This window comes from Propithecus coquereli, unplaced genomic scaffold (assembly GCF_000956105.1).
Source record: "Propithecus coquereli isolate 6110/MARCELLA unplaced genomic scaffold, Pcoq_1.0 Scaffold229, whole genome shotgun sequence".
NCBI lineage: Eukaryota > Metazoa > Chordata > Mammalia > Primates > Indriidae > Propithecus > Propithecus coquereli.
Window position 1 is genome coordinate 1317253 of NW_012147830.1, and position 11324 is coordinate 1328576.

The following is an 11324-nucleotide window of genomic DNA, read 5'->3' on the forward strand; positions in this document are numbered from 1 at the left end:
TTCTGTATTAATTCTTACAACTGCATGTGACTGAATCTATAATTACCTCAAAATAAAAAGTTTAATTAAAAATAAAACACCATTATTGACTTATAATTTACATATAGTGAAATGCTCAAATCAGTTCAGTGAGTTTTGACTAATGCATATTACACATGCAATCCCACCCCTTTCAAGAAATGGAACATTTCTATTGCTCCAGAAAGCTTCTTCAATCTCTTTACAGTAAATCCTCCCCCAATAGCAATAACCACTGGCCTGATTTTCATTATCATATATAAGTTTTGCTAAAAATTTTGTACTTTTTTAATGCCTGGCTTCTTTCACTCAGTGTGATGCTTTTGTGATTCATTTATGTTGCGTGTCAGTAGTTTACTCCTTTTTAATTCTGTGTATGGATGAAACATAGGATTTTTATGCTTTTTCTTCTTGATGAATATCCAGTGTGTGGCTCTTATGTTTAAAGTTACTACTAACATTTTTGTACAAGGCTTATTGTGGATATGTTTTCATTTCTCTTGGATAAATACTTTGGAAGGATTACTATTAATACATAGCAGGTAGGATCTGTTTCACTTTTTATGAATCTAGCAGTTTTCCCAGCGTGGTTGAGCATTATAGAATAGGAGTTCTGTTTGTCCCATAGCTTCATAAACATTTGGTATAGTCAATCTTTCTTAATTACTCATTCTAATGGGTGTGAAGTGGAATGTCTTTGTGTTTTTAATTTGCACTTCTCTGACGACTAATGATGTTGAATACTTTGTAATGTGTTTCTTGGCCATTCATATATATTCTTTAATGATGTGCCTGTACAAAGATTTGCCTTCTTATTTATATTTAACTTTTTGAGTTGTAGTTCTTTGTGTGTTCTGTATACAAGCACTTCTTTGGGTCTGCAAGGTGAATATTTTCTCCCAGCCTGTGCCTTGCTTAGTTTCTTAATAGTGTTGTTTGATGAGTTTTATAGGATTTTTTTTTAAATACCAGCTCTCTTTTAGTTTATGTTTCAAGTAATAGTTTCTTCTTGACTCACCTGAGGAAAATTTTTCAAGTGTATAGACTAAAGCTTAAAGTTTCTGCCCTTCTAGTTCTTAGAATTGCTCATTACAGTTGAACGACTCTCTGTACCTCCTGGAAATAAAAGAGCAGCATTGTCGATTATTTTTCTAGGGTCTGTGCTTCACACTTTCCATTCTATTTCATATCTGGGACTTTGTCAAGAGTTGTCTAACTAAATGGAAAGTACTCTGGGTGTTGTTTTTAAAATCCTTAATTTTCACATGACGCAACTTCTTTTGGAAGAATTACTTTATGTCTGAGAAAGTAAGAGTTACAATGTCTTATTGAAAAAGTACTGTCTTTTTAAAAACATTCTGTCAGAAAACTGTGAACCTTTTGCAAAAAATGGAGTTTGGTTGTAAGGATCACATTCCAAGGATCTGGGAAGACTGGCAGGTGGAACTTTGCCAATCACAGCAGGATGCACTTGTTGGCATAGCCTGCTCCCTTTGTGTTACTGATAATGTGTGGCTCCTCTGCTGGCAGTCAGTGAGGAAGCCTTTTGCATGTTCTTGATCAGTCCTGTCTCCATTTTCTCCAAATTGCTATCCAAACCTTTACCTCTTCTTGCCTCATCCCAACATGAAGCACACCCCACCCCCATAAAAAGATGATCAGTTTAGTTTTGGGTTTTGAGTGCTTACTAAATATCAAGCATTTAGTGAAAAACATTGTCCCTGTCCATAAGGACTTAACAATCTAGGCACAACTTCTAACTCTCATATGTGCAAATTTATTTAAATATATATCCGTCCTTCTCTACTCTATTCTTATGTTTTTATGTTTGGGAAGGGCTGTCTCTCATTTTGTGTAAAGTTGGTTCTTCCACCTGCATTGTGTTTTACATCTTACATCTCTTTAGGTAGCTTTTCCCCATCTATTGTCCCTTCTCTTTCCTGTAACAGCAGCCATTTGTGGTCCATTTTTTTCTTCCCTTCAGCATATATTTAAATTTACCTCCCAGCTCAATACTGAACAGTCTTATGGATTTTTCTTAATTCTTGTGTCTGGTTCAAAGGAATGTAAGTAAATGTAAGTACTTGTAAATCTAAGTAAAATCTAAGTAAATTTAAGTACTAAGTAAGTAAATCTAAGAAAGCTACAATTTCTCAAGAAAATGCCAAGAGGAAAGGGTTCCTAGATAAAATACAGAACATTCAGTTAAATTCAAATTTTGGATAAACAATGAATACATTTTTTAATATAAACATGTCCCATACAATATTTGAGATATACTTATAAAAGCATTCATTGTTTGTCGGAAATTCAAATTTAACTGAGCATCTTATATCTTTATTTGATAAATCTGGCACATCTACAAAGAAAGATGACCTTTATAATGCAAATAAAAACTCCCAAATGTCATCGTTCTCTATCTCTTTCTTTCTCTTGTCCATAGGGCAGGTGCTCCCAGAGTCCTCTGAACCTCCACTCCCATTCCAAGCTCCCAAGAACAACTAACTCTGTCTAAGCAGATTCCTCTTTGTCCAATTCTATTCTTTTTAAAAAAATTCCCACCAGAATCTCTCAATACCACACTAAATCTTTTTGATTCTCCCTTCCACATTCATATCTACCCTTCACGAATTTTGACTCATCAGCTCTGGTGAGAGAAGGCAGGAGAGGGGGTGAGTGTGTGAACACACATTATCCATTGGTTTTCCCTGTCAGAATAGGGCAAAGTTACACTTAATAAAATTCTTCAACTTTGCTTCCTCTAACATCATCTTATGTCCCAACTTAGCTTTACTGCCAAGCTCTGAGAAAGAGTGTGATGTTCTCCAGAGAGAACAATGCATTGTGTTCTACAATGCATTGCAGCCTAGATTCTTCCCACAGCACACCTCTAAAGTGACTTCTACTAAGATCACTTATGTCTCCTGGCTGCCTCAAGGTTCTCCTTAAAATTCTCCACCCTTAACTTCTGACAAGGGCCATCAGTCACAGGTGGTGCAGGTGGTGTCTTGCCCAAGACTAGGGAGTAGCTGGGGTCAGAAACCCAGTCTACACTCTGCTCTCCAGCCCATGCTCACTGTCCTCAGAATTGAGCCTCAGAATCAGACAGATGTATAACCTACTCTCTGGATTACTGGAATTTCAACGTTGAGCTGGGAAAACTTAGGGCAGGAGAAATAGATGAGAATGTGAACTTCCTTTGGACACCTGGCTCCATCAAAAGGAAACTGGAGAGAAACTCCTCTCCAAACCCACCAACAGGCTATGTCATAGACTGATGTGTTAGACGCCTCTTGTGAGCCACTTCAAATTCTGTCACTCTACCTCTTAATTTAGCTGCTGCAGAGCCTACCCATTCTGCACAGGCTTTAAATGATGTTGTACATTACAACTTGACTGCTCCTCCCCTCACATCTTGCTTCTATAAGAGCTTTAGGACTTTTCTGATGCTTTGGTGTGCTACGTGCACACTTGACACTCACACAAGTGCAATGTGAGTTAACACCCATGGGGTCCTCCTTGACCAGTGGGGATGAAAGCTAGTAGATATTCGTTTTTATCATTTTTCCTCTGGGTAAACAGTTCTGAGATACATTTTGTTTGCCAGTGGCCAACTCGATAACCACCAGCGTATTAGTTTTCCCTCCTTCTCTGTTCCATTCCTCTTTCTCTCCTCCTTTTATTTCCTGAGACCACTTCCCAAATAAACTAAATGCACGTGAGACTTTGTCTAAGGCTCTGCTTTCAGGGAATTTGGGCTAAGACCCTAGGGGAGGAGGGAATGGGAGGGTAAAGAGAGGTTAAGAGGGTTATGTTAATGGATGTCCTTCCACCTGGAAGGAAAGATCAGAAATGAGTACTTCCTCTCTAATAGGGAAAATAACAAGGATACAATCTAGATCAAAGACATAAAAAGACCTTCTTTGATAAGCCTAATGCTTAGACAGAAAGAAAGCTAAGAAATACAGTCTTTTTCTTATAGGATCTCAAGGGAGATGAAAGGTAGAAGATCAGCCCTAATGGTGGACGAGGCTCCCAAGCCATGGAAGCCCCCTGCTGGGGTTGGCTCATGTCAGAAAACACTTGCCATGAGCAAAAAAAGACTGGACAGATTTGGGACCCCTTCTATTTCTGTGTGGTTGGTCATGAGTACAATTATCTTTATGATGACCTTGTAGGCAAAATGGGTATTAGAACCATAATGTTAGACCCAAGCTTTCTGGTTCTCCTGTCTTAAATAGTAGAAGGTTTAGTTTTTGATAAGAATAGACATTGCATACTGAGGATGACGAGCAAATAACCAGCCATAAGAACTTTCTCCTGTCACAAGTGCAGTTCAGGCTGCCATCATAGGTTAAGGTTGGCAGTAGTGTCAACCTGGGGATCTGGGCTGTGTATTGCACAGTCAAGACCAGCCTTTGGGAAGCTGGGCTTCTCTCACGGTGCTGATTCTGGCTACTACACACCTCAAACATTTCCCGTTTCCAGCTCTCACCTTTACCTCTAATCTATACTTTTTCTTCCTCACTCCTGAATCATACCTCTGAACTCACTTTAGGTTGGAGTGACTTGTTGCTCCTACCAAGCTTTTAAACTGAAACCATAGAATCACTCCTGCTTGAGCACACTCTTGTGTTCTTTTTATGGGACAGGATTTACCTGCCAGTAGGTTGTTGAAGCTCTACCTAAAAACATATGCTCCATGCAGGACAGCCCAGAGGATCTTGGAATGAATTTGCCTCAGGACAGGAAGCCTCTGTCACAACTGGGACCTTTCTTGTTGAGTAGCTTTGTACCATGTACACTGACACTGGCAATCCCTGGGATTTTGGACATGGCACTGCCAACGTGATGGATCGATGTTATTCTATTCAGAAAGACAGTTTGTTTTTCTTGAATAGAGGATAGGCTTGTTGATGTTTCACCATCATTAAAGCAGAAGGAGGTTAAAAGCTGGGTGTTTCTCCAGAAAGCACTAGACCTTCTGAGAGTCTCTGGGGATTTAAAGCAGCTCTCAGCCTTTAGAAGGACTTCCTCTTCAGGGCGGTACTTTCCACCCAGAAGGTGGAGAGTTGAGTCACTATGGACACAAGGAGAAAGGGAGGGGCAAAAAGTGAAGGCTTTATATTTCCTTTTGATTGACAGAACTCCAGTCTAACCTGCTGAACTGTCCACTTCACCACCGGAAAGCAACAGAGGTAAAGAGAAATGTTTCTGTACTTTACTATCTCAGCTGTGCTTGTTGTTGAAAGAGAACAGATAAGAGTAAAACGTGGCATTTGGACAGGTTGTGTAATTAACCAAATGAGGGGTTCATTGATTGAGTGTGGCTTTTTTTGACTCCTTGGTAAATATATCAACATGTCTGAGTGTTCTTGATAGTGTGCATTTAAAAATATTTGAGGCAGGCTGACTTGATTTCAAATCTCTGATTTATTTAGTAAAATGGAACTCTCTTGATATTTTTTACTTATTAATCATCCTTATTCAGAACAGAGCTAGTCACACAAAGCTGGGGCCTCTATGTGACGAAGCACTTCTTAGCTCCTTAGAAGATCTTAACTGCACTGCACTAGCCTTATTAATTGTTACGTGTTGGAGAGAAATTCTTTATTTTCCTGGCTCTCCGTTTCCTCTTATACCTTTAAAATTAGTCTCTTAAATAATATGAATATTCTGTACATGGATGTAAAGTGTCGTGGCTTGTTTGTGTGAGCATTCTGAATTTCCTACTAGTTCCAGGAATGAGCATATGTGAAGTTTACAAAGTTTGAAGGACAGAGAGTGAGAGCAAAAGAATAGCTCTGATTTAGGGAAGGGGAGGTAGGCACTAGATCAGTTGTCATGAGAGAAGAGTCTTATGAATGGGTAAGAAGCTACCCAGGCTGTGTTCCAGGTTATAAGAAGCTGGTGTTTTAGCCACCTTTGGAGATGTATTTCCCTGAGAAGGACAGACCCAGACCCTCTGTCCCCTGCAGTCCTTTAGTGGCAGTATCCCATTCTGAGACATATTCCCTTCCTTAAATACCCTGAACAATGTTGTCTCTTCTGTAAATCCTCCTTCTTAACCTAGAGGGGCTATAGCCGTAGACATCTTTCTTTTCTTCCCTTTCTCCTGTAACAACTTCCAGATGACACCTCTCATTTGCTTGGCACTTTCTGTGTACCATAAAACACATAGAAAGTTACATTCAAGGAAGTCATCTGCAACTCTTTCTCCCTCTGAGAACTCAGTTTGAAGCTCTTCTACCTACAGGACACACCCCACTTTCCCTCACCACCTGAGTGGGGCCTTGTTGGGAGTCCATGCACCTTTGATAGGATTCTATGTGCCTTAGGACTTCCATCTCCCATGGGATCTGCTTCCCCGAAACTAACTAAGTAACATTAATTAGACCTGACCTTGTAAAAATATTCAGAATGTTGATTTCTCTAATTTATATTGATTCCTGGATGATTGTGGAAGACACTCCTCCTATTAAGATGGCTCTTCCTACATTATACACCTGGATAGTAGTATTTTATTCTTCAAGAAGGAGCAGAGACACTACCTCCTTCGGGAAGTCTATCTGTACCTCTCAGGTTGGCTCTGTGTCTCTTCTCTGTGCTTTTACATTATTCCGTGCACACCAGCATATCGTAGTAATTATTGGATTAAAATTCCCTTCTTCATTTCTTCCTTCCACAGATCTTTACTGAGTGGCTACTCTATGGCCAGGGCTTATCTAGGTGTTGGAACAAAATGTAAAAACAAGACGAAGTCCTTGCTCTAATGTAGGTGGTGCTCTAGAGGGAGGAGGAGTAGAGAATAAATACATGTATAGCAACTCAAGTGGTAATATAAAGAAAAATTATGATACTGGGATGGAAGAATGTGGGCTGACATTTCAGATAGAATGGTCAAGGAGAGCCCTACTGATAGAACCCTATTGAATGGAGAGATAAATGAACTGCTGGAGTGGTCTATTTGAATATCTTTGGGGAAAGTGTCCCAGAAGAGGAATAGAAAGTGCAAAGGCCCTGAAGTAGAATGTACTTAACATGTTAAAGGAATTCAAGGAGCTGACATGGCTAAAGCAGAGTGAGCTGGTGGGAGAGTGTAGGACATGAGGCCTGAGAGGTGGCCAGGGCCAGATCACAGAGGGTCTTGTTGGTCTTGGGAAGGACTTTGGCTTCTCCTCTGACAGAAAGGGAAGCCACTGGAGTTTTTGAGCAGAGAAAGACGGAGGACATAACTAGTTGATTTAAACATCATCACTCTAGCTTCCCAAGAAAATATCACAGAGGAGGGCAAAGACTGGAGAGGGAGGATGAGTTGGGAGACTATTTCAATAATCCAGGAAGGGGAAGATGGTAGCTTTGATCAAGCAGGTAAAACTGGAGAGCTGAGAAATGGCAGATGGTAAGTCTTTTGAAAGGTAGGGAAAACAGGATTTTTTGATAGATTGAATGTGAATAAGAATGAGATATTATTTAAGGATGATCCCCAGGTCTTCAGTTTGAGAAAATGGATAATGGAATTGCCATTTACAGAGGTGAAGAAGGCTATGGGGACAACGTGGGCTGGAGAGGGGAGTTAGAAAGTCAAAAGTTTGTTTTCAGACATGTTAAGGGTGAGGTATCTATTAGACATCCAAGTGGGGATGCCACATAGGCAGTTGGATACATGGGTCTGGAACTCAGAGGCAGCGTAAACTCAGGAGCTAAGAGAATATCAGTGACATTGACGGCATGAGGTTGGATGAGATCACCTGGAGTGTGAGTGTAAATAGAGAAGAGGCCCAAGATCTTAATTCTGTTGTATCATGATGAATAGAATTTGAAAATTGAAAGATTCTGCAAAAGAAACTGAGAACTAGTGGCCAAGAAAGTAGGCTATGAACTGAGAGACCTGGAAGTTCAAGGAAGGAAGTGTGGGATGGCAAGGAGGCTCCCGTGAGGGAGGAACTATTCTTAATCATTTTTATATCCACGCCTACACTTAGCGGTGCTCAATAAAGCTTTGTTTGTGGAATAAATTCTTCCTTCCTGACATGCCCTTGTCCTAAGATAACACATATTCTAGCATCATATTTTCGTCTCTTGGAGTTTCCATTTCCATTCCTTTATTTTCATGACATCACTGCTGTGACCCAGGGCTGAGGGCTCTGACTGACTTCTTATGGCATGACTTACTCGTTGGTATCCTTCACTTTTGTGGAGGAGTGTAGGGAATGAGATCCCACCAAGGAGATGAAAATATGCAGAGAATTTTGTCCAAGTTTGCTTTATTGATTATAAATTTGTTTGTGAAAAAATGACCAGGATGGAGATGTTCTCCTCCTGTGAGGCTGTGAAGGTGGGCAGTCTAGTGGGAAAATACCTCACTTGGCTGAGCTTGTATAGCTCAAGAATTTTTCTGCACAAATCCCAGGATGAGGAATGTCTTAAAGGATGGAAATTAAGAGCACAAAGATACAATGCCTTCTGCTCGTTTGCTCCAGAACAGTTACAGATCATTTTAAAGTATACACAAATGAGCCTGGGCAACATAGTGAGACCCCCATCTCTACAAAAATTTGAAAATCAACTGGGTGTGATGGTGTGTATCTGTAGTCTCAGCTTCTTGGGAGGCTGAGGTGGGAGGATGCCTTGAGCCCAGGAGTTTGCAGTTACAGTGAGCTGTGATGAGCCAGACTGGTTGACGCTATCTCTAAAATACACACACACACACACACACACACACACACACGATAGTGAGATAGCTTTGAAGTATTAGAAGGAATAGTAAATCCTCTATTTGTTAGAATCTAAAACTACTGTGAATTCCCCCTTCTAGCATTTACTAATTTCTTAGAAATTATGATAAGGGTATGTAATTTTTCATGAAACAGTGTGCTTAGACACTTAAATTCATGAGTTGTAATAACTGAACTTAGATATTATCTGTACCTTCAGGTGATGTTCTGAGATATTTTCCCCTTCTGTTCACAGGCAGTGCTTGGCGTAAAAATGGGTTCCCTCAGCACAGCAAATGTTGAATTTTGCCTTGATGTGTTCAAAGAGCTGAACAATAACAATGTAGGAGATAACATCTTCTTTTCTCCACTGAGTCTGCTTTATGCTCTAAGTATGATCCTCCTTGGTGCCAGAGGAAACAGTGCAGACCAAGTGCAAAAGGTATGGAAGGCAGCAGAGATCTGCCTAGACCCCAACTTACTTCTGTCTTTACACCAAGAAAACTCTGCCATTTTGTGAGAGAAAAAACACATTTGAGAAAATCATATTTCTTAAAAACGGATAATGGCTTAAATAATGTAATATGCTGTAATGCAAATAATGTAACATATGCAATACATAGTCTCTTTCTTACTATCAGTGGCATCACAAATAAATTTCTGTAGTTTACTTTTAGAGTTCATCCTTTCAGGATTTAAATGTGATAGAGAACACAGGTATGGTACTACTATTGTCCTCTAGAAGGTTAAACTTATAATAAAACTTAATGATATTTTAGAAGTCACCACATTTAAAAATTTTTTTTCATTATTGCATTTGAACTTCATTGCAACCCTGTGTAGCAGGTAGGGACTGTTATTACCATTTTACAGATGGGAAAACTGAGACTTAGAGAGGAAAGGTGACTTTTCCAGTTACATGGGCTAACATAAGTGATTTTTCCATTATATATATTTTTATCACTGTGGAAAGTCTGGAAGAATATTACTTAACAACTCTTGGGATACTTGCACATCTTATTATTGTTTGTGCTGGGAACCATGTAACATCTTACATGGCCCAAAATGGTGCTTTCCTAGTTAATGGCCCTAGGACAGTAGGAGAGGGGCAGAAGAGCCCAGTGGGTAAGAGGTCAGTTTCTGGAACCTGACGACAATTGTCTGGGGAAAGCTGCTTGATCTCTCTCGACCTTAATTTCCCTAACTTAAAATGGGGACAATAGTATCTATTCGTAAAGTTGTTGGGAAGGTTAAATAAGATATGTAAAGACTTAATTCAGGCTTGTAATCCTAGCACTCTGGGAGGCCCAGGCAGGAGAATCACTTGAGCTCAAGAGTTCGAGACCAGCCTGAGCAAGAGTGAGACTCCATTTCTACTAAAAATAGAAAAAAGTAGCCAGGCACGGTGGCGCATGCCTGTAGTCCCAGCTACTTGGGAGGCTGAGGCAGGAGGATCCCTTGAGCCCAGGAGTTTGAGGTTGCTGTGAGCCAGGCTGACGCCACGGCACTCTAGCCCAGGCAACAGAGCGAGACTCTATCTCAAAAAAAAAAAAAAAAGAAAAAGACTTAATTCAGGACTTGGAACATAACAATATTAAATGTTAACTATAACTATTGGTCTTTATCTGGAATAGAAAAAATAGATACTTACACCTGTCCATTGCTTTTGGTGACAATTGATCCCCCTCCCTTTTGTTTTTTCTTTTTCTAGGTGCTTCACTTTAATCATATTATGGAATCGTTAAAACCAGAATATAAGGACTCACCTCAGGTATGATGATATCATTGCTGAACTGTCAAACGCTCTTTAACATGAGCGAGCCAAGAAATAATAGTCCAGGGGTTGAGTAGCAGAGTCCCCGCTTTGGCCCATAAGGGAACTAGTCATGTCTCCTCCTTTAATCTTCCTGATAATCACTACAGCCTAGAGTTTAATACAATAATAATATGATAATAATAACAATAATAAAGTTCTCCAGATTTTATTACCTGATTTATTGTCATCCATACTCAAACTTTTTTGTTCTTTTATGGACGTGCCCCTTGTTGAATCTGCCAGCCTAGTTTTTGCGGTGTTAGATTTTTTTCTGCCCAGTGAGAGGAATGAGAAAGGAGCCCAAGGCATTGCCATATAAACATGTACTGGGAAAACATGGCCTGATGCTGCCCAACCCACATGCTCTGGGACTATGGTGTCTAGTTTTTTTTAGTAGAAGGATTCATTTTGACATCAAAATTACACAGAACTCCTACATGAAAATAATTGTGTTTGTGATTGGTTGAGATATATAAATGTATATAGATTCACAGAACATGAGCTTCACAGAACCCAACTTATTATTAGGAGTTCAAAGCCCATAATTTGGGAACCATTGCTTTAGGAAATATAGGCATAACCCCTATAATGTCCGTGAATTCTTGGCTATCTTTCAAGTGCATCAAAGCTTCATGCTTAGCAGAATTGCTACCACCGAGCTACAGATGAGTGTGTAAAGTCAGGTCAGTTAAGTTTGAGTAAATGACCACATAGAAAACTGAAACATTGAAAAAGTGTGATACAAAAGAGAAATAATTCTATAAGTACAAAGA

At 39.7% G+C, this 11324-nt stretch overlaps 1 protein-coding gene across 3 annotated transcripts in view; it reads left to right on the forward strand.

Annotated features, from left to right (window-relative positions):
- Window positions 1–5058: 5058 nt before the first annotated feature.
- The window catches only part of SERPINB11 (serpin peptidase inhibitor, clade B (ovalbumin), member 11), a 16300-nt gene continuing 10034 nt past the window's right edge, over window positions 5059–11324 (forward strand). Inside the window, exons 1-3 of one of the 3 annotated variants that reach the window (XM_012645274.1) lie at window positions 5059–5216; window positions 8992–9177; window positions 10447–10506. In XM_012645274.1, coding sequence (XP_012500728.1) covers window positions 9010–9177; window positions 10447–10506 — 228 coding nt within the window. In that variant the 5' untranslated portion in view covers window positions 5059–5216; window positions 8992–9009. The remainder of the gene's footprint in view (window positions 5217–8991; window positions 9178–10446; window positions 10507–11324) is intronic. The other 2 variants (XM_012645276.1, XM_012645275.1) reach the window with 2 other exon arrangements.